The sequence below is a fragment of the Tachyglossus aculeatus genome, chromosome 19 (genome assembly GCF_015852505.1).
Source record: "Tachyglossus aculeatus isolate mTacAcu1 chromosome 19, mTacAcu1.pri, whole genome shotgun sequence".
NCBI lineage: Eukaryota > Metazoa > Chordata > Mammalia > Monotremata > Tachyglossidae > Tachyglossus > Tachyglossus aculeatus.
Genome location: NC_052084.1, coordinates 16,304,369 through 16,326,764, shown reverse-complemented (window position 1 = coordinate 16,326,764; position 22,396 = coordinate 16,304,369). Strand labels below are relative to the sequence as shown.

The 22,396-nt window shown below is 54.7% G+C and overlaps 1 protein-coding gene across 1 annotated transcript; it reads left to right on the top strand.

Annotated features, from left to right (window-relative positions):
* The first annotated feature begins 6,164 nt into the window (after positions 1-6,164).
* Positions 6,165-14,397, top strand: NFKBIE (NFKB inhibitor epsilon). Its single transcript, XM_038760862.1, has 6 exons — positions 6,165-6,628; positions 8,359-8,461; positions 10,115-10,337; positions 10,864-10,952; positions 11,937-12,185; positions 13,796-14,397. The coding sequence occupies exons 1-6, from the start codon at positions 6,165-6,167 to the stop codon at positions 13,859-13,861; spliced, it is 1,194 nt and encodes a 397-aa protein (XP_038616790.1). The 3' UTR covers positions 13,862-14,397.
* Positions 14,398-22,396: the final 7,999 nt, after the last annotated feature.

The window sequence follows — 22,396 nt, the reverse complement described above, 5'->3', positions numbered from 1 at the left end:
CCTCTCCTGACCCATCCTGTCCTGTCTTGTCCTGTCCTGTCCTCTTTTGGCTTCTCCTGTCCTGTCCTGGCCCATCCTGTCCTATCCTAGCCGGTCCTGTCCTGTCCTCCCTTGGCTTGTCCTGTCCTCTCTTGTCCTGGCCTGTCCTGGCCTCTCTTGGCTTGTCCTGTCCTGCCCTGTCCTGTCCTCTCTTGACTTGTCCTGTCCTGGCCTGTCCTATCCTAGCCGGTCCTGGCCTGGCCTAGCCTGTCCTGTCCTCTCTTGGCTTGTCCTGTCCTCTGTTGTCCTGTCATGTCCTGACCTGTCCTGGCCTCTCTTGGCTTGTCCTGTCCTGGCCTGTCCTAGCCGGTCCTGTCCTGGCCTAGCCTGTCCTGTCCTCTCTTGGCTTGTCCTGTCCTCTCTTGTCCTGTCCTGTCCTGGCCTAGCCTGTCCTGTCCTCCCTTGGCTTGTCCTGTCCTCTCTTGTCCTGTCCTCTCTTGGCTTGTCCTGTCCTGTCCTAGCCAGTCCTGGCCTGGCCTAGCCTGGCCAAGCCTGTCCTGTCCTCTTTTGGCTTGTCCTGTCCTCTCTTGTCCTGTCCTCCCATCCTGTCCTGGCCCATCCTGTCCTGGCCGGCTCTGTCCTGGCCCGTCCTGTCTTTGCCATGCTGTCCTGTCGTGGCCGGCTCTGTCCTAGCCCATCCTGTCCTGTCCTGTCCTGTCCTCTCTTGGCCTGTCCTAGCCCGTCCTGTCCTGGCCCATCCTGGCCCATCCTGGCCTGGCCTGGCCGGCCCGGTCCCTCCAAAGGTCCCCTGAGAGGAGGTCAATCCCAGCCACTGGAGATAATAATAATATAATAATAATAACGGTGGCATTTGCTAGGTACTTACTAAGTGCCAAGCACTGTTCTAAGCCCCGGGGTAGATCCAAGGTAATCAGGTTGTCCCACATGGGGCTCACAGTCTTTCTTCATCCCCATTTTACAGGTGAGGGAACTGAGGCACAACATGCACAAATCCCCACCCTCCCCACCCCATGGGAACCTCCCAGCCCCTCCATTTAGAGGGAGGGTCTCCCTCAAAGTCCTCCAGTGGACTCCCAAGGCCCCTCTTCATCCAGGTGGGACGGAAGGGGAAGAGGGGCTTCTGTGCCCCCCTCTGCCCCCATCCTTATTCCCTCCCCTCCACGTGATAATAATGATAATAATAATAATGGTATTTGTTAACTTGTACTTCCCAAGTGCTTAGTACAGTGCTCTGCACACATTAAGCACTCAATAAATACGATTGAATGAATGAATGAATGAATATGTATATATGTTTGTGCATATTTATTACTCTATTTTACTTGTACATATTTATTCTATTTATTTTATTTGGTTTATATGTTTTGTTTTGTTGTCTGTCTCCTCCTTCTAGACTGTGAGGCCACTGTTGGGTAGGGACCGTCTCTAGATGTTGCTAACTTGTACTTCCCAAGCGCTTAGTCAGTGCTCTGCACACAGTAAGCGCTCAATAAATATGACTGAATGAATGAATGAATGTTAAGTGCTTACCATGTGCCAGGCACTGTTCTAAGCACTGGGGTAGATAGGAGGTTATCAGGTTGTCCCACATGGGGCTCACAGTCTTTGTCCCCATTTAACAGGTGAGGGAACTTGAGAGAAGAAGAAGAAGAAGAAGAAGAAGAAGGAGGAGGAGGAGGAGGAGGAGGAGGAGGAGGAGGAGGAAGAAGAAGAAGAAGAAGAAGAAGAAGAAGAAGAAGAAGAAGAAGAAGAACAGCACTTTGCACATAGTAAGCGCTTAACAAATACCATCGTTATTATTCTTCCCTATTTGACAGGTGAGGTTACCGGGAAGCGGAGAAGTGGACGTCCTCCGACTCCCAAGCCCGGGCTCTTTCCACTGCGCCACGCTGCTTCTGGGGAATTCTGTTTTGTTGTCCTCTCCCAAGCGCTTCGCACACAGTAAGCACTCAATAACTACGATTGATTGATTGATTGATCCAATTCCTCCTCTGGCAGAGGAGTGAATCAGACCGGAGCTCTGCCACACTGAACCCTCATATCCCCTGACCAAGCAAGGTCAGGGATGGCTTGGAGAAGGAGGTACCATTCCCCTGCCTGGACCGGATCCACAGTGGGCCGGTCACTTCCCTTCTCTGTGCCTCAGTTACCTCATCTGTAAAATGGGGATTAAAGCTGTGAGCCCCCCGTGAGACAACCTGATCATCTTGTAGCCTCCCCAGCGCTTCGAACAGTGCCTCGCACATAGTAAGCGCTTAACAAATACCATACCAGGATCCACAGATCCTGGACCGGATCTGTGGTGTGGCCTAGTGGTTAGAGCCTGGGCCTGGGCGTCTGAAATCAATCAATCAATCAATCAATTGTATTTATTGAGCGCTTACTGTGTGCAGAGCACTGTACTAAGCGCTTGGGAAGTACAAGTTGGCAACATAAAGACTTGGGTTCTCACCCCGACTCGGCCCCTTGTCCGCTGTGTGACCCCGGGCAAGTCACTTCACTTCTCTGTGCCTCAGTTACCTCATCTGTAAAATGGGGATGAAGACTGTGAGCCTCCCGTGGACAACCTGATCACCTTGTAACCTCCCCAGCGCTTAGAACGGTGCTTTTAGACTTTTAGACTGTGAGCCCACTGTTGGGTAGGGACTGTCTCTATATGTTGCCAACTTGTACTTCCCAAGCGCTTAGTACAGTGCTCTGCACACAGTAAGCGCTCAATAAATACGATTGATTGATTGATTGATTGCTTTGCACATAGTAAGTGCTGAAGAAATACCAACATTATTATTATGATGATGATTATCCTAGCCTCCGCCCAGCCTTGTCTCCTCCACTTTACTGGGGTTCTGATATGAGTCTGGAATTCCCAACTCCTGACCTCTGCCCCTGAGAGGAAGGCAGACCCCCCCACCACCCCCTATCCCACCCCCCCAACCCTCCCACCAGCCTTGAGACGTCTGGGGGTGGGAGGTGAGAAAAGCAGAGGGCTACAGTCAATTCTGGGCTCTGCCACCAGACCGTTACTATAGCAACCAGCCCATCTTCCCAACAGACTTTCTCCTTCCGCGGGATCCTTACCTGGCGGGCTGGGAATGAGGGTACGCTCAATAAATACGATTGATGATGATGATGATTGAGACGGGGCCGGGGGGAAACAGCCAGCCGGAGGGCCGGAGGGGAGATAGGTGCTTCCCCGTGCCCGCACTTTGGGGCTGAGCCCAGGGCCTTGACTTCATTCATTCGATCAATCAATCAATCGATCATATTTATTGAGCGCTTACTGTGTGCAGAGCACTGTACTAAGCGCTTGGGAAGTCCAAGTTGGCAACATATACAGTCCCTACCTGACAGTGGGCTCACAGTCTAAAAGGGGGAGACAGAGAACAAAACCAAACATACTAACATACTAACAGAATAAAATAAATAGAATAGAAATGTACAATCGTATTTATTGAGTGCTTACCATGTGCAGAGCACTGTACTAAGCGCTTGGGAAGTACAATCAATCAATCGTATTTATTGAGCGCTTACTGTATGCAGAGCACTGTACTAAGCGCTTGGGAAGTACAAGTTGGCAACATATAGAGATGGGTGTGAAGGGGACTAAGCACCTGAGTTACTGGATCTTTTTTCTGCATCTTTTTGCACTCTTGGCACCTTGGTTTACAGGGGGCTACTATTCATTCATTCAATCGTAATGGGGAATCGTAATTAGTGGGGAAGCCACGAACCTGGGAGCCAGAAGGACCTGGGTTCTAATCCCATCCTCGTGTCTCTCCCCACTTCAATTCATACTTCACGCCTCTGCCCGGATTGTCTTTGCCCAGAAACGCTCTGGGCAACTACTCCCCTCCTCAAAAATCTCCAGTGGCTACCAATCAACCTACGCATCAGGCAGAAACTCCTCACCCTGGGCTTCAAGGCTGTCCATCCACTCGCCCCCTCCTACCTCACCTCCCTTCTCTCCTTCTCCAGCCCACCCCGCACCCTCCGCTCCTCTGCCACCGCTAATCTCCTCACTGTTAGGCCTCGTTCTCGCCCGTCCCGCCATCGACCCCCGGCCCACATCATCCCCCTGGCCTGGAATGCCCTCCCTCTGCCCATCTGCCAAGCTCGCTCTCTTCCTCCCTTCAAGGCCCTACTGAGAGCTCACCTCCTCCAGGAGGCCTTCCCAGACTGAGCCCCCTCCTTCCTCTCTCCATCCCCCCCGCCTTACCTCCTTTCCCTCCCCACAGCACCTGGATAGATGTATATATGTTTGTACGGGTTTATTACTCTATTTATTTTATCTGTACACATTTACTTTTGTATTTATTTTATTTTGTGAATACGTTTTGTTTTGTTCTCTGTCTCCCCCTTCTAGACTGTGAGCCCGCTGTTGGGTAGGGACCGTCTCTATACGTTGCCGACTTGGACTTCCCTCTCTTCCTCCCTTCAAGACCCTGCTGAGAGCTCACCTCCTCCAGGAGGCCTTCCCAGATTGAGCCCCTTCTTTCCTCTCCCCCTCGTCCCCCTCTCCATCCCCCCGCCTTACCGCCTTCCCCTCCCCACAGCACCTGTATATATGTATATATGGTTGTACATATTTATTACTCTGTTTATTTATTTATTTATTTATTTTACTTGTACATTTCTATCCTACTTATTTTATTTTGTTGGTATGTTTGGTTCTGTTCTCTGTCTCCCCCTTTTAGACTGTGAGCCCACTATCGGGTAGGGACTGTCTCTATGTGATGCCAATTTGTACTTCCCAAGCGCTTAGTACAGTGCTCTGCACATAGTAAGCGCTCAATAAATACGATTGATTGATTGATTGATTGATTGATTCCCAAGTGCTTAGTCCAGTGCTCTGCACACAGTAAGCGCTCAATAAATACGATTGAATGAATGAATGAATGAACCTCCCCAGCGCTTAGTACAGTGCTCTGCGCATAGTGTGAGGGAGAGAGGGGCGGGGCTTAGTGTGGGAGGGTGGAGAGGGGCGGGGCTTCGTGCGGGGAAGGGGCGGGGCTTACCGTGGGGAAAAGGGGCGGGGCTTTGTTTGTCCGTATTTATTACTCTTTGTATTTATCTATTTTATTTGTACAAATTTATTCTATTTATTCTACTTATTTTACTTTGTTAATATGTTTTGTTTTGTTGTCTGTCTCCCCCTTCTAGACTGTGTTGCCGATTTGGACTTCCCAAGCGCTTAGTACGGTGCTCCGCACACAGTAAGTGCTCAATAAATACGATTGATTGATGATTGATTGACTGATTGATAGATTGAATGATTCTCTGTCTCCCCCTTCTAGACTGTGAGCCCACTGTTGGGTGGGGTCCGTCTCTAGATGTTGCCGACTTGGGCTTCCCAAGCGCTTAGTACGGTGTTCCGCACACAGTAAGCACTCAATAAATACGACTGACTGAATGAATGAATGAGGGAGAGAGGGGCGGGGCTTAGCGTGGGGGCGGGGCTTATGGTGTGAGGGGGCGGGGCTTGCTATGGGAGGGAAGGGGCGGGGATTTACTGTGGGGGAAAGGGCGGGGCTTAGCATGGAAGGGGGGCAGGGGCGGGGCTTAATGTGGGAGGGAGAAAGGGGAGGGGCTTCGTGTGGGAGGGTGGAGAGGGGGAGGGGCTTAGCATGGGGGGGTGGAGAGGGGGAGGGGCTTAGCGCTGGCGAGAGAAAGGGGCGGGGCTTCACGTGGGAGGGTGGTGAGGGGCGGGGCTTAGTGTGGGCGGGAGAAAGGGGCGGGGCTTCGTGCGGGAGGGCGGCGAGGGGAGGGGCTTTAGTGTGGGGGAAGGGGCGGGGCTTAATGTGGGAGGGAGGAGAAAGGGGCGGGCCTTAGTGTGGGACGGGGGAGGGGAGGGGCGTGGTGTGGGGAAGGGGCGGGGCTCAGTGTTGGCGAGAGAAAGGGGCGGGGGCTTAGTGTGGGAAGGGGCGGGGCTTCTTGTGGGAGGGAGTAAGGGGCGGGGCTTGGTGTGGGGATGGTGGAGGGGAGGGGCTTTAGCGTGGGGAAAGGGGCGGGGCTTGGCGCGGGAGAGACAAAGGGGCGGGGCTCCGGGCGGGAGGGCGGAGAGGGGCGGGGCTTCGTGTGGGCGGGGCTCGTCGCGGACGGGAGGCGGGGCGGACCGGCCCCGCCCCGCCCCGACTGGGCCACCGGCCGCCGTCCGGGCACCGCGCATGCGCGAGTCCGCAGGCCCCTCCGCCCCCCCGCCGAGCCCCGCCCCGCCCCCCGGAAAGCCCGAGCGGCAAGCGGCGTCCGGTCCCTGGGCGGCCATGTCCCGGGCGACCCCCGGCGCGGGACCCCGGGCCCCGGCCCCCCCCGGCACGGCCCCCCCCGGCACGGCCCCCCCGCTCCCCGGCCCCGTCCGGACCAAGGGCCCGGAGCCGGACGAGGCCCGCTGCGACTCGGGCATCGACTCTCTGCGTTCGCTGCGCTCCCTGCCCGGCGCCGCCGCCCCTCCGCCGCCCCCGGACCCCCCCGGGGACCGGCACCCCGCGGGGGACAAGGACGGCGACGGGGACGGGGACGGGGAGCGGACCGACTCGGCCTACGGGTCCGCCTCGCTGACCGCCGCCCTCCCCCCGGGGCTGAGCCCGCAGCAGGTGGAGGCGCTCACCTACGTGTCCGAGGACGGGGACACGTGAGTCGGGGGGCCTCAACCGGGGGACGGGGTGGGGGGGGGGGGAGAAGCCGGGATTGGCCGGGCCGCTCCGGTCCGGTCCGTTCTTCTCCTGGCCTATCAGGTTCGCTCCGGTCCGGTCCGGTCCGGTCCGAAACTGTCCGGTTCGGTCCGGTCCTGTTCTGTCCGGTCCTGTCCTATCCGGTGCTGACCTGTCCGGTGTGTTCCTGTTCTGTCCGGTCCTGTCCGGTGTGTTCCGGTCCTGTTCTGTCCGGTCCTATCCTGTCCGGTCCAGTCCGGTCCTGTTCTATCTGGTGTGTTCCTGTCCGGTTCGGCCCTGTTCTGTCCGGTCCGGTCCGGTCCTATCCTGTCCGGTCCAGACCGGTCCTGTTCTGTCTGGTGTGTTCCTGTCCTGTCCGGTCCGGTCCTGTCTTGCCCGGTCCGGTCGGGTCCTGTCCGGTCCTGTGCTGCCCGGTGCTGTCCGGTGCTGTCCCGTCCGGTCCGGCCCCGGGCGAGGCGGCCCCCCCGCGGGCTCTCAGTTCCCCGCGGACCGGAGAAAGGAGAAGTGCCGGCCCCCCCCGGGCCCCGGGGCTGGGACCCCCCGGACGCCGCATCCTGCCCCTCGGGCCGGAGGGGCCCGGCGGGTGGTCTCACCCCTAGGGTCCCCCCGGGGGACTCGCCTGGAGGCCCGGGGGTCGGGGGGTGGGGGGGGCCCGCAGGGGGGAATCGGTGCCCACCTTAACCCACCCAGGACCCCCCTCCGAGGGCCCAAGGCCCAACCAGGGGGATGTGTTGGATGCCGGGGGGATGATGTGCTGGATGCCGGGGGGATGATGTGCTGGATGCCGGGGGGATGATGTGTTGGATGCCGGGGGGATGATGTGCTGGATGCCAGGGGGATGTGCCGGGGGTAAACCGGGCCCCGGGCCTCCACCCCCGCCCCCTCGCCCCCTCTCCGCCAAGTGGGAGCCCCAGGAACATTAGATTGGGAATGGGACTCCCGGGTCCACTCCCCCCCCCCCCCCGCCCTTTGACCCCAGCGTCCTGACAGGGAGAGGAGGAGGAAGGGGAAGTGGGAAGGGATGTGCCTGGGAGACGGGGGAATTCCAGAGCGGGGCCCATATGGGTCCCCTCCGGCCCGTGCCCGACACCGCCACCCCTGCTTTCACTTTCCCGGTGGGCGGAGGAGGGGGGATTCCCCAGGCCCCAGCCTCGGGACTTTCCCTCCAGATGGGCCCCGGTTCCCCAGTGGGGGACGGGGTGGGCGCTCACAGCCGGACACAGACTCCCGCCCGTCGGTCCAGGGGTGGGCAGCGCTGGCCACGGCCGGTCTGGGCCCGCCGGCTGACCCGTGTGGCTTCTCCCTGCCGGGGGACTGAAAGGCGGGGGGCGGGGGGCTCGCCCCTCGCCCGGTGGGTCCAAAGTTGGGGTGAGGAGTGGAGGGGGGCCTTGGGAAAGAGGAGAGCCGTATGCCTCTGTCAATCACACGCCAGGCCCCTCCCACACTAGGGACAGACCCCCCTCCCCACCCCCCACAAACACACAAGCCCTCACTTAGCATCCCTCACTTCCCGTCCCCCAATTTTCCCTCTTCGCTCTTCCCTACGTGGGAAGGCGGGAGAAAGAAGGCCGTGAAGGGGCAAGTGATTTGGTGGGCGGGGGGGATACCTGGGCCACCGAACGTCCCCCTTTCCCCCCCCAACCTCTTCCTCCGCCCGTCCCCTCTCCCATTCCCCATTCCCATTCCCCAGGCTGTTGCACTTGGCCGTGATCCACGTGGCTCCCGCCGTCCTGCTCTGTTGCCTGGCACTGCTGCCCCAGGAAGCCTTGGACATCCAGAATGACCTCTTCCAGGTGGGTGCGGAGCTCCCCAGGCAGCCCCCTCCCCCAACGGGGAGGGTCTCGGCACGGAGTCCATCTGTCAGACGTATGGACTGAGCGCTTACTGTGTGCAGAGCACTGTCCTAAGAGCTCAGGAGAGGACGCTACAGTCGGTAGGCACGACCCCCTCTCTCAAAGAAGCCAACGGTCTCTAACGTCTGGACCGCAGGCCCCTCTCCCTGGTTCTCCTGTCCCAATAAATCAATCAATCAATCGTATATATGGAGCGCTTACTGTGTGCAGAGCACTGGACTAAGCGCTTGGGAAGTACAAGTCGGCAACATATAGAGACGGTCCCTACCCGACAGTGGGCTCACAGTCTAAAAGGGGGAGACGGAGAACAGTACCAAACATACTAACAAAATAAAATAAATAGAATAGATATGTACAAGTAAAATAAATAAATAAATAGAGTAATAAATATGTACAGACATGTATACATATGCAGGTGCTGTGGGGAAGGGAAGGAGGTAAGATCAATCAGGGGTGTTTATAACAAAATAAAATAAATAGAATAGATATGTACAACTAAAATAAATAAATAGAGTAATCATCATCATCATCAATCGTATTTATTGAGCGCTTACTATGTGCAGAGCACTGTACTAAGCGCTTGGGAAGTACAAATTGGCAACATAAAGAGACGGTCCCTACCCAACAGTGTTCTCACAGTCTAAAAGGGGGAGACAGAGAACAAAACCAAACATACTAACAAAATAAAATTAATAGAATAGATATGTACAAATAAAATACATAAATAAATAAATAGAGTAAAAAAAAATGTACAAACATATATACATATATCCAGGTGCTGTGGGGAAGGGAAGGAGGTAATAAATATGTACAGACATATATACATATATCCAGGTGCTGTGGGGAAGGGAAGGAGGTAAGATCAATCAGGGGTGTTTATGAGCGCTTATTGTGTGCAGAGCACTGCAGTAAGCGCCTGGGAGAGGAGGGGAAGCAGCGTGGCGTATTAATAATAATAATGATGGTATCTGTTAAGCGCTTACTATGTGCCAAGCGCGTGGGGTCGATCCAAGGTAAGAGGGTTGTCCCACGTGGGGCTCACGCTCTTTATCCCCATTTTACAGATGAGATAACTGAGGCACAGAAAAGTTAACTGGCTTGCCCAAGATCGGAGGGAGCACGGCCCTGGAGTCAAAGGTCGTGGGTTCTAATCCCAGCACTGCCCCATGTCTGCTGTGTGACCTTGGGCAAGTCACCTCACTTCTCTGGGCCTCAGTTACCTCATCTGTAAGCGCTTAATAAATGCCATTATTATTATTATTATCTGTATTTTAAAAAATGGGGATTAAGAGCGTGAGCCCCATGTGGGACAGGGACTGTGGCCAACCTGATGACCTTGTCTCTGCCCCAGCGCTTAGAACAAGCGCATAGTAAGCGCTTAACAAGTACTGTGATTATTAGTATCGTTATTGCAGTACAACTGAGTTGGTGAGCGTGATGTTCGCCCCGGCCCTCTCTTGCGTCTGCCCGCCCGTGGTCCCCGGGGTGGAGGAGGAGGGGGAGGAAGAGCGCGGAGAGGGGGTCGGGTTACGGGGGGGTCCGCCGGGTTCCCGGGGGAGGGTCCCCGGTGACGGGCGGCCCCGACGCCCACAGACGGCCCTGCACCTGGCGGTACACCTGGACCAGCCGGGCACGGTGCGGGCCCTGCTGCAGAAGGGGGCCAGCCGGCTGCTGCAGGACGGCCGCGGAGACACGGCCCTGCACGTGGCCTGCCAGCACCAGCGTCTGGACTGCGCCCGCTGCCTGCTGGAGGACACGCCGGAACCCGGCCGCGGGCCCCCGCGCCCCCAGGACCTGCAGCTCCAGAACTGGCAAGGTCCGGGAGAGCGGGCACCGGGGCCGGGGAGCGGGGGGCGGACGGACCGGACGCTTACGCGGAGGAGGGTTCGCTCCACGGTCCTCCGCGGCGGGAGGGATTTAGGCTAAACTTAAGGACCGGGGGGCCAAAGAGAAGCAGCGTGGCTTTGGAGTCAGAGGTCACCGTGTGTCTGCTGTGTGACCTTGGGCAAGTCGCTTAACTTCTCGGAGCCTCAGCTACCTCATCTGGAAAACGGGGGTGATGACTGTGAGCCCCACGCGGGGCAACCCGATCACCTTGTATCCCCCCCCAGCGCCTTTGCACGTAGTAAGTGCTTAACAAATGCCCTCATTTAAAGAGGAGCGGACCGAGAGAGGCCGTAGAAGGGAATGGCTTCTGCCTTCTGCCCGGGCCGGGAAGCCGACGGGGAATCGAGGGAATGGAGGAGGAGGGAGGCAAGATGAGGCCGGGGTTGTGCCTCCCGTGCGGAGGGCAGGGGGGTGGAGGAGATGACCCCGGGCTTCCCCTCTCCTCCCCGCGCCAGGCCTGGCCTGTCTGCATATCGCCACCCTCCAAAGAAACTGTCAGCTCGTGGGGCTGTTACTGAAGAACGGGGCCAACATCGACACGCAGGTGAGGGGCACGAACCGGGGGGCGGGATTCTTGGGGCCCGGACCCTCTCCGGAGCCAGCGAACCGCAAGCCCACGATTGGCTCCCCAGCCTTGTTGTCCTCTCCCGAGCGCTTAGCACGGTGCTCCGCACGCCGTAAGCGCTCGACGATTTCGCTAGTAAGGGAAGCGCCTCGGCTAGCGACTCGGGCTCGACGGTCCTTTGCCGATTGATGGCTTAGAGAAGTAGCGTGGCACAGCGGGTAGAGCACGGGCCTAGGCGGGAGTCAGGAGGCCCCGGGTTCTGATCCCGGCTCTGCCGTGCGGCCTTGGGCCGGTCGCTTCGCCGCCCTGGGCCTCAGTTACCTCAGCGGCAAAATGGGGATCGAGACTGTGAGCCCCGCGTGGGACGGGGACCGTGCCCGGCCCGACCGGCCCGTATCCACCCCAGCGTTTAGCAGAGTGCCTTAACGAATCATTAAGCGCTTAACAAATTAGCGTTACTTCCCAAGCGCTCGGTACAGTGCTCTGCACGCAGTAAGCGCTCAATAAATACGATTGATTGATTGATTACCACGTGAATGGAGCTGATCAGCTCCTCAGGTCCCGCACGGGGTGGTACGATGGGGTCAGACGGGCCTGGGCTGGGGGATTTTGGGAGAGAGGGCAGCTTCCTACGCGCCAGGCACCGCACCAAGTGCCGGGGTGGATACAGGCCAGTCGGGTTGGACGCAGTCCCCGTCCCCCATGGGGCTCACAGCCCCGATCCCCGTTTTCCAGATGAGGCCCAGAGAAGACAAGTGACTGGCCCGAGACCACACAGCAGACGAGTGGCGGAGCCCGGATTAGAGCCGTGACCTTCCGACTCCCAGGCCCGTTTTCGGTTGAAGGGGGAGAGGAGGGCGCAGGTTCCCAGGCCAAGGGCCCCCCCCGGTCGGTTCCCTCCCGTCTCTCCCCCCCCCCGCCCCGCCGTCCCGCCATCCCTGACGAGCTGGCCTACCGTCGCAGGAGGGCACGAGCGGGAAGACGGCGCTTCACCTGGCGGTTGAGTCGCAGGAGGCCGGGCTGGTGCGCTTCCTGCTGGGCCGCGGCGCCCGCGTGGACGCCCGCATGTTCAACGGCTGCACCCCCCTCCACCTGGCCGTGGGCCGGCGCCAGCCCGGCATCGCCTCCAGCCTGTGCCAGGCGGGCGCCGACACGCTGCTGCGCAACGTGGAAGACGAGACGCCCCAGGACCTGGCCGACGGGCACGGAGACGTAAGGGGCGGCCCCGGGGCCGCTGGGCAACGCCACTGATCCGATTCCTTCCTCTCGCGGAGTCCCCTTCATTCGTTCGTTCAGTCGTATTTATCGAGCGCTTATACTGTGTGCGGAGCACTGTACCAAGCGCTTCCCCTCAAGAGGCAAAATCCCCAGAGGCCAAACCTCCTGGGGCAGGGGGATTCATGGTCATCATCATCATCATCAATCATATTTATTGAGCACTTACTATGTGCAGAGCACTGTACTAAGCGCTCGGGAAGTCCAAACTGGCAACATATAGAGACGGTCCCTACCCAACGCTGGGCTCACAGTCTAGAAGGGGGAGACGGAGAACCAAACCAAACATACTAACAAAATAAAATAAATAGAATAGATAGGTACAAATAAAATAAATAAATAAATAGAGTAAAAAAATAGAGTAAAAAATATGTACAAAAGTAAAAAATACGTACAAAGTAGAAAATATGTACAAAAGTAATAAGTGCCTCCTGAGGGCCAGGCACCGTAGTAAGCCCCGGGAAAACAAACAAGGTGGAAAACGATGAAGGAGCAGCGTGGCCGAGTTGAGTCGTTCGTCCGGTCGTATTTATTGAGCACTTACCGTGCTTAATCCCACCTCTGCCACATGTCTGCTGTGGGACCCATCCCCCCCCAGCCTTACCTCCTTCCCCTCCCCACAGCACCTGTACATATGTATATAAGTTTGTACGTATTTATTACTCTATTTTATCTGTACATATTTATTCTATTTGTTTTGTTTTGTTGTCCGTCTCCCCCCTTCTAGACTGTGAGCCCGCTGTTGGGTAGGGACCGTCTCTCTCTATGTTGCCAACTTGGACTTCCCAAGCGCTTAGTCCAGTGCTCTGCACACAGTAAGCGCTCAATACGATTGAATGAATGAATGACCTTGGGCAAGTCACTTAACTTCTCTGTGCCTCAGTTACCTCGTTGTAAAATGGGAATTAAAAGTGTAAGCCCCACGTGGGACAACCTGATTACTCTGTGTCTACTCCGGTGCTTAGAACAGTGCTTGGCACATAGTAAGCGCTTAACAAATACCATCGTCGTTATTATTATTACTGTGTGCAGAGCTCTTTACTAAGCGCTTGGGAGAGGACAGTACAACAATAAGCGGACACATCCCCTGCCCTTGGAGGGCTTACAGTCTAGTGGATAGATCCCGGGCCTGGGTCCTAAGTCCGGCTCCTCTGCTCGTCTGCTGTGGGACCTCGGACGAGTCACTTCACATCTCTTGGCTGAGACTGCGGACGTGGACCGTGTCCATCCTGATTAGCTTGTATCTACGGCAGCGCGTAGTACAGCGCCCGGCACGTTATAAGTGCCTGACAAATACCATTAAAAATATATATATATATACCAGATCTAGTCCCTGGCCCCAAGGGACTCCATAGTCTAAGAAGAGAGGGGAGGGTTGGTGACAAGAAAAGGGCAAATGACAGAAAATGGAGAGGAGAAGCTTGCCCTCCTGTCCCTTGCCCTCTCCCTCCCTGACCGTCCGTGCCCGCCCCGCGATGGTCTGGGTCCGTCCCCCTCTGACCTCGTCCTTCTCGCTGACCACTCCCCCTCCTCTCCGTTCCCTCCAGCTCCTCCAGCTCCTTCCCTTTGACGACCTGAAGATCTCCGGGAAGCCGCTTATCTGCGCCGATTGAAGCGGATTGGGGGGCGAGCCTTTTAGCGGACCAGGACCTCCCCGTGCCAGGCCACCCGGCCCCGGGCCTCCCCTCTCTGGTCTTCCTCGCCCCGGGCCTCCTCATTGCGGGCCTCCATCGCCACGGACTCTGGGCCTCCCCTCTCTGGTCTTCCTCGCCCCGGGCCTCCTCATTGTGGGCCTCCCTCGCCACGGACTCTGGGCCTCCCCACTCTGGTCTTCCTCGCCCCGGGCCTCCTCGTTGCGGGCCTCCCTCGCCACGGACTCTGGGCCTCCCTACTCTCGTCTTCTTCGCCCTGGGCCTCCCTCGCTCTGGGCCTCCTCATTCAGAGACTCCGGGCCTCCCTCACTCTCTCTCCTGGCCTCTGCGCTGATACTGCCACTTTGAGACTGGCCGGACACCAGGGAAGCACCGGAACTTGGGGCCGGACTCGGCCCTGTCAGAGTCCAGGCGGCGTCCGTCTGTCCGTCCGTCCCTCTGTGTACATATCCTCTTTCTGGCCTCAATAACAGCAGAGCTGTCGTGGTTTCCACGTGGCCGGGGCTCTTTTTTGGGGCCTGAGGGGGGGGATCCTCCCCCACCTCCCCTCCCTCTCCGTTTGCTTTATCCGCCCCTGCCCTCCGAGGAGGAGTCGGCAGAGGGGAGGAAAGGGCCCGGAAGGAGGACGAGGGGCCCAAGGAATACGCTGGGTTCGAGAGAGCGGCGAGGATGCCCAGGCTCCGGTCGTGAGGAGGAAGGGACCTGGATCCCGTTTGTTAAAAATGGCCTTCCTCGAGTTGGGCCAGGGGGCGGGGAGAGGAGGCGCCGTCCTCCTGCGGATGTGTTCGGACCTGAAATCCCGAGGGAGAGGCTAGGATGGTAAAAACTCAGTAATGATGGTATTTGTTAAGCACTTACTGTGTGCCAGGCGCTGTATTAAGCGCTGGGGCGGCGACAGGCGAATGGAGTCGGACCCAGTCCCTGTCCCACGTGGGGCTCACGGTTCTCGAGCCCCGATTTACAGGTGAGGGAACTGAGGCCCGGAGAAGAGAAGCGGCTTGCCCCGGGTCGCACAGCCGGCAAGCGGCAGAACGGGGATTAGAACCTATGACCTTCCGACTCCCGCCTGCTTCTCAAGTGCCGGCACCAAGAAAAAGCTCCGACCTGTGGGTTTGAAAGGAGGAAAGCCCAAGCCGGAGCGCCCCAGGGGACGGAAGGAGGGCACCCCCAGATGTTGCGGCTGTTGTGAAACGGTGGAGGGAGGGTTTTGAGGCCGTCGCCAAGGGGGAGGAGGTTGAGCGCTCCTCTCTCCAGGATTTTAAAAGTAAATGGACAAGCGTGAGCAGGGAGGCCGGGGTAGGGGGACCCCGGCCGATGGGAAGGGCTTGCCCACCGTAGGTGGTGTCCGCAGTTGGTGGAAAAAGGCCCCCCCATCTCGCCAGTCCCCCTCCTTGCTGGCTGGCTGGCTGGCTGGGCAACAGGCCCCGTCCGACTAATTGAATTTCTTCCTCTAGCCAAGTGGGAGAGGACCGCTTCTCCCCCGACCCCCCAGGCCGGGCCCGGGAGCCCGGAGAAGCCTCGGGACGTCAAGGAAGGGGTCAGAGTGCACCGGGAGGCCGGGCGGTGGGCCGCGGGGCCGGCCAGAGGGAGCGGAGGGGCAGCGGGCACAGGGGAAGGAGGAGCCCAACCAGGGGGGCCGGCCGATGAGGAGGATAACCGGACGGCTCAGGGGTAAGGTGGGAAAGGATGGGGGGTCGGGGGGTCGGGGGCAGGGGGAATGACTGGGTTAGAGGGAATGAGAAACCAACTAGGAGTCAGCCATGTACTGATGGGGATAAAAAAGGCAGTGGGCTCTCACTGCGGGCCTGTGTGACTTTGGGCAAGTCACTTCGCTTCTCTGGGCCTCAGTTCCCTCATCTGTCAGATGGGGATGAAGACTGTGAGCCCCAAGTGGGACAACCTGATCACCTTGTATCCCCCCCAGCGCTTAGAGCAGTGCTTTGCACATAATGCTTAACAAATACCGTCATCATTATTATTATTATTACCAACTCTGTCATACTGGATTCTCCCAAGCCCTCAGTACAGTGATCTGCACGCAGTAAGCGCTCAATAAATGCCACTGATTGACTCCGAGTTAGGCAGCAAGGCCATTCTTTTCCAGGTTGGATGTCGGGACGGAGTATTAAGGTCTCTCAGCAGAGATTTTTGTCGTCTCCACGTCCTGTGCTCCCAGCGATAGGCCCCTGCCCTCGGGGTTGCTTAATCAATAGTATTTATTGAACACCTACTAAGTACAGAGCACCGTACTAAATGTCCAGGAGAGCTCGTGGTAGACTTTGTGAACCTGACCTCGCCTGCAAGGAACTTGCAGGGGAGACGGGTGTAAAAATAAATTACAGGGAAGAGGAAGTAATTGAGTGTAAAAATTGAGTATAAGGCTATAAGTACCGCGAGGAGGGTGGGGTGAAGGTCCCCAAGTATTTAGGTGATGGGGGGTTGGGGGGGATTTAACGTGTGGAGATGAAATTAATTCTGGAAGGCTTCCTGGAGGAGGTGAGGTTTCAGAAGGGCTTCAGAGGTGGGGAAAGCAGTGTGCCGATGGGAGGTGACGAAAGGGTTCTGGAGGGAAGGGGTCAGAGAAGCAGCGTGGCTCAGTGGAAATCAATCAATCGTATTTATTAAGCGCTTACTGTGTGCAGAGCACTGTACTAAGCTCGCTTTACTTTATCCTTCCTTCCTCCCTCCTTTCCCATCTCCTTCCCTCCTTCCCCATCTCCTTCCCATCGCCTTCCCTCCTCCTTTCCCTTCTCCTTCCCTTCTCCTTCCCTTCTCCTTTCCTCCTCCTTCCCCTCCTCCTTCCCCTCCTCCTTTCCCATCTCTTTTAGCCTGTGAGCCCACTGTTGGGTAGGGACTGTCTCTGTACGTTGCCAACTTGTACTTCCCAAGCGCTTAGTACAGTGCTCTGCACACAGTAAGTGCTCAATAAATACGATTGATGACGATCGATGACAAGTTGGGTTCAAATCCCGGCTCCACCAATTAGCTGGGTGACTTCGGGCAAGTCACTTCACTTCTCTGGGCCTCAGTTCCCTCATCGGTAAAATGGGGATTAAGACCGTGAGCCCCACGTGGGACAACCTGATCACCTTGTATTCCCCCCCCCCAGCGCCTAGAACAGTGCTTGGCACATAGTAAGCGCTTAAATACCATCATTATTATATGGAGAGAGACAAGAACGGGGCTTGGTGGGTAGGTCAGCCAGACTAGAATTAAGCCAAGTGAGCCGGGGTGAGGTGGGAGAAGAGAGTGGATAAATAGGAGGGAGAGACGGATTAAACTGCTTTAAAGTCAAGAAGTTGCTGCTTGATGGCCAGAGGAAAGGGCATCTCGAAAGGCACTTACTACGTGCCAGGGAGCGTACTAAGCTCTGGGGTCAGTCCAAGATTTCAGGTTGGACATAATCCCTGTCCCAAGTCACATTCGGCCACGTAAGCAGCGTGGCTCAGCGGGAAGAGCTCGGGCTTTGGAGTCAGAGGTCATGGATTCAAATCCCAGCTCTGCCAATTGTCCGCTGTGCGACTTTAGGCAAGTCACTTCACGTCTCTGAGCCTCAGTTACTGCATCTGTAAAGCGGGGATGAAGACTGCCAGCCTTCTCTGGGACAGGGACTGTGTCGAACCTGATTCACTTGTATCTACTCCGGTGCTTGGAACAGTGCTCGAAGCATAGAAAGCGCTTAACAAATAATAATGACGGTATTTATTATTTAAATAAATAATAATAATAATACTGTCATAAATAATAATCATAATAATACCGTCATTATTATTTGTTAAGCGCTTACTATGTGCCAGGTCATTATCTGTAAAGTGGGGGTTTAAGAGTGTGAGCCCCATGTGGGACAGGGACTGTGTCCACTCTGATCAACTCATATCTAACACAGTGCTTGACACATAGTAAGCGCTTAATAAATACCATCATTATTATTATTATCAGGAAACTGGGGGTTGGCTGTGAGCCCCATAGTTGACATGGACTGTGTCCATCCTGATTATTCATTGTCATTTATTGAGCACTTACTGTGTGCCGAGCACTGTACTAAGCACTTGGGAGAGTACATTACAACTATAAACAGACACATTCCCTGCCCACAACCATCTTACAGTCTAGGACTGTGTCCATCCTGATTATTCATTGTCATTTATTGAGCGCTTACTGTGTGCAGAGCACTGTGCTAAGCACTTGGAAGAGTACATTATCATCATCAATCGTATTTCTTGAGTGCTTACTGTGTGCAGAGCACTGTACTAAGCTCTTGGGAAGTACAAGTTGGCAACATTACAACTATAAACAGACACATTCCCTGCCCATAACCATCTTACAGTCTAGGCGTTAGGCGCAGAGCAATGTACTAAGCACTTGCATTAGCTCCGTCTATCCCAGTGCCTCCCATAGAGTAAGCATTTAAACACCATTAAAAAAAAAAATCAGGTTGGCCACAGTCCAATGTCCCCCATGGGGCTCCCAGGCTAAGCAGTCTATCTACTTCAGGAAGCGTTCAATAAATACGACTGAATAATAATGATGGCATTTATTGAGCGCTTACTATGTGCAAAACACCATTCTAAGCACTGGGGAGGTTACTAGGTGATCAGGTTGTCCCACGGGGGGCTCACAGTCTTCATCCCCATTTTACAGATGAGGGAACTGCGGCCCAGAGAAGTGACTTGACCAGCTGACAGTTGGCGGGGCCGGGATTTGAACCCATGACCTCTGACTCCAAAGCCCGGGCTCTTTCCGCTGAGCCACGCTGCTTCCCAGGGAGATTGGGAAGATTGAGATTTGTTAGTATGTTTGGTTTTGTTCTCTGTCTCCCCCTTCTAGACTGTGAGCCCACTGTTGGGTAGGGACTGTCTCTAGATGTTGCCAACTTATACTTCCCAAGCGCTTAGTACAGTGCTCTGCACACAGTAAGCGCTCAATAAATACGATTGGTGATGATGATAATGATCTCCCAGGTCTGAGCTGGGCACAATGGGGACGGTAAGACGTTCCCTGGACACACACGCACTGCTTGGGGAAGGACGGAGGAAGAGAGGGAGAGAAAAAGAGGAAAGAAAAGAACAGGAGCCAGCGGAAAATTTTGTCTGCTATTTCCTTGGGGCTCCTTGAGTGGGATTGAGTCGACTTCCTAATTCCTGATTCTAATTTTCCTCCTTCAGCCTCCCGGATCAGGATTTGAGTCAGGGTGAGCCTGTGGGAGGGTTATTTAAGGCCGGGCCAGCCCAACCCGACCAACTAGCCAGGCAGGAGAGAAAGCAGCTTTAGGATGACGTGGGCTACGGATGGAGGAGAAAAAGGGTAGGTCGAAGGCCCTTCTCAACATTTTAACATTGAATAAATCACGCGGAAATGAAGTGCAAAACAATTTACACGCAGATGATGGACAAAACGCCAAGCAAATCTGCAGCTGGGGCCTTCTCAACATTTTAACATTGAATAAATCACGCGGAAATGAAGTGTAAAACAATTTACACGCAGATGATAAGACAAAGCGCCAAGCAAATCTACAGCTGGGGCCTTCTCAACATTTGGGAAATGAAGTGTAAAACAATTTACACGCAGATGATGGACAAAGCGCCAAGCAAATCTACAGCTGGGGCCTTCTCAACATTTTAACATTGAATAAATCACGCGGAAATGAAGTGTAAAACAATTTACACGCAGATGATGGACAAAACGCCAAGCAAATCTACAGCTGAGGCCTTCTCAACATTTTAACATTGAATAAATCACGCGGAAATGAAGTGTAAAACAATTTACACGCAAATGATGGACAAAACGCTAAGCAAATCTACAGCTGGGGCCTTCTCAACATTTTAACATTGAATAAATCACGTGGAAATGAAGTGTAAAACAATTTACACGCAAATAATAGACAAAACGCTAAGCAAATCTACAGCTGGAACCGTCTCAACATTTTTAACATTGAATAAATCACGCGGAAATGAAGTGTAAAACAATTTACACGCAGATGATGGACAAAACGCCAAGCAAATCTACAGCTGGGGCCTTCTCAACATTTTAACATTGAATAAATCACGTGGAAATGAAGTGTAAAACAATTTACACGCAAATGATGGACAAAACGCCAAGCAAATCTACAGCTGGGGCCTTCTCACACGCTTAATGAATGCCATCATCATTCTCAACATTTTAACATTGAATAAATCACTCGGAAATGAAGTGTAAAACAATTTACACGCGGATGATGGACAAAACGCCAAGCAAATCTACAGCTGGGGCCTTCTCAACATTTTAACGTTGAATAAATCACGCGGAAATGAAATGTAAAACAATTTACACGCAAATGATAGACAAAACGCCAAGCAAATCTACAGCTGGGAATGGAGTCGGCAGTTCCGATTTGCTCTCTCTTTTTCTTTTTTTATGGTATTTAAGCACTTACTATGTGCCAGACTCTGTACTAAGCGCTCGGGTAGATGGAAGCTATTTGGATTTGACATAGTCCCCGTCCCACGTGGGGCTCACGGTCTGAATCTCCACTTTTTAGATGAGGGAACTGAGGGCTGAGAAGTGAAGTGATTTGCCCGAAGTTACCTGGCAAAATATTATTATTATTATTATTATTATTATTATTATTATTATTATTATTAGAGAAGCAGCGTGGCTCAGTGGAAAGAGCCCGGGCTTTGGAGTCAGAGGTCATGGGTTCAAATTCCGGATCCGCCAACTGTCAGCTGTGTGACTTTGGGCAAGTCACTTCCCTTCCCTGTGCCTCAGTTCCCTCATCTGTTAAATGGAGATTAAAACAGTGAGCCCCCCGTGGGACAACCTGATCACTTTGTCACCTCCCCAGCACTTAGATGGGTGCTTTGCACATAGTAAGTGCTTAACAAATATTATTATTATTATTATTGCATTATTATTATTATTGTATTATTGTTATTATTATTATTATTATTATTTTCTGGGCCTCAGTTCCCTCATCTGTAAAATGGGGATTAAAACTGTGGGCCCCCCGAGGGACAACCTGATCACCTTGTAACCTCCCCAGCGCTTAGAATGGTGCTTTGCACATAGTAAGCGCTTAACAAATACCATTATTATTATTACATTATTATTCTCTGGGCCTCAGTTACCTCATCTGTAAAATGGGGATGAAGTCCGTGAGCACCCCCCCCCAGCGCTTAGAACGGTGCTTTGCACATAGTAAGCGCTTAACAAATACCATTATTACTATTATTATTATTATAGTCTCTGGGCCTCAGTTACCTCATCTGTAAAATGGGGATGAAGACCGTGAGGCCCCCGTGGGACAACCCAATCACCTCGTATCCTCCCCAGCGCTTAGATCGGTGCTTTGCACATAGTAAGTGCTTAACAAATACCATTATTATCATTATTATTATTATTAGAGAAGCGGCAGAAAGAGCCCGGGCTTTGGAGTCAAAGGGCATGGGTTCAAATCCCGGCTCCGCCAATTGTCAGCTGTGTGACTTTGGGCAAGTCACTTTACTTCTCTGGGCCTCAGTTCCCTCATCTGTCAAATGGGGATGAAGATCGTGAGCCCCCCGTGGGACAACCCGATCACCTCGTATCCTCCCCAGCTCGTAGATGAGTGCTTTGCACATAGTAGGCGCTTAACAAATACCATCAAGAAGCAGCGTGGCTCAGTGGAAAGAGGCCGGGCTTTGGAGTCAGAGGTCATGGGTTCGAATCCCATCTCCACCACTTGTCAGCTGTGTGACTGGGCAAGTCACTTGACTTCTCTGGGCCTCAGTTCCCCCATCTGTAAAATGGGGATTAAGACTGTGAGCCCCACGTGGGACAACCTGATCACCTCGTATCCCCCCCCCAGCGCTTAGAACAGTGCTCTGCACATAGTAAGCGCTTAACAAATGTCAACATTTATTTTTATTTTTATTGATTGATAGTACTAGGCTCTGCCAACTGTCAGCTGGGTGACTGGGCAAGTCACTTGACTTCTCTGGGCCTCAGTTCCCTCATCTGTAAAATGGGGATTAAGACTGTGAGCCCCACGTGGGACAACCCGATCACCTCGTATCCCCCCCCCCAGCGCTTAGACCAGTGCTCTGCACATAGTAAGCGCTTAACAAATGTCAACATTTATTTTTATTTTTATTGATTGATAGTACTAGGCTCTGCCAACTGTCAGCTGGGTGACAGGGCAAGTCACTTCGCTTCTCTGGGCCTCAGTTCCCTCATCTGTAAAATGGGGATGAAGACTGTGAGCCCCCCGTGGGACAACCTGATCACCTTGTATCCCCCTCAGCGCTTAGAACAGGGCTTTGCACATAGTAAGCGCTTAACAAATGACATTATTATTATTATTACTAGGGGCGGGACTTGCAGTTCCCCCTCCGGACGGCGCGGGGGCGCTGTGGCGCGGGGGCGGGGGCGCAGAGGGGCGGACCTGCAGTTCCCCCTCCGGGCGGCGCGGGGGCGCTGTAGGGGAGGGGGGCTGCAGTTCCCCCTCCGGGCGGCGCGGGGGCGCTGCAGGGGGCGGCC

Coding starts and splice junctions, on each gene's coding strand:
- NFKBIE (XM_038760862.1), top strand. CDS start 6,165: ATGCGCGAGTCCGCAGGCCCCTCCGCCCCCCCGCCGAGCCCCGCCCCG. Junction 6,629..8,358: donor GTGTCCGAGGACGGGGACAC/GTGAGTCGGGGG, acceptor CCCATTCCCCAG/GCTGTTGCACTTGGCCGTGA. Junction 10,953..11,936: donor GGGCCAACATCGACACGCAG/GTGAGGGGCACG, acceptor CTACCGTCGCAG/GAGGGCACGAGCGGGAAGAC.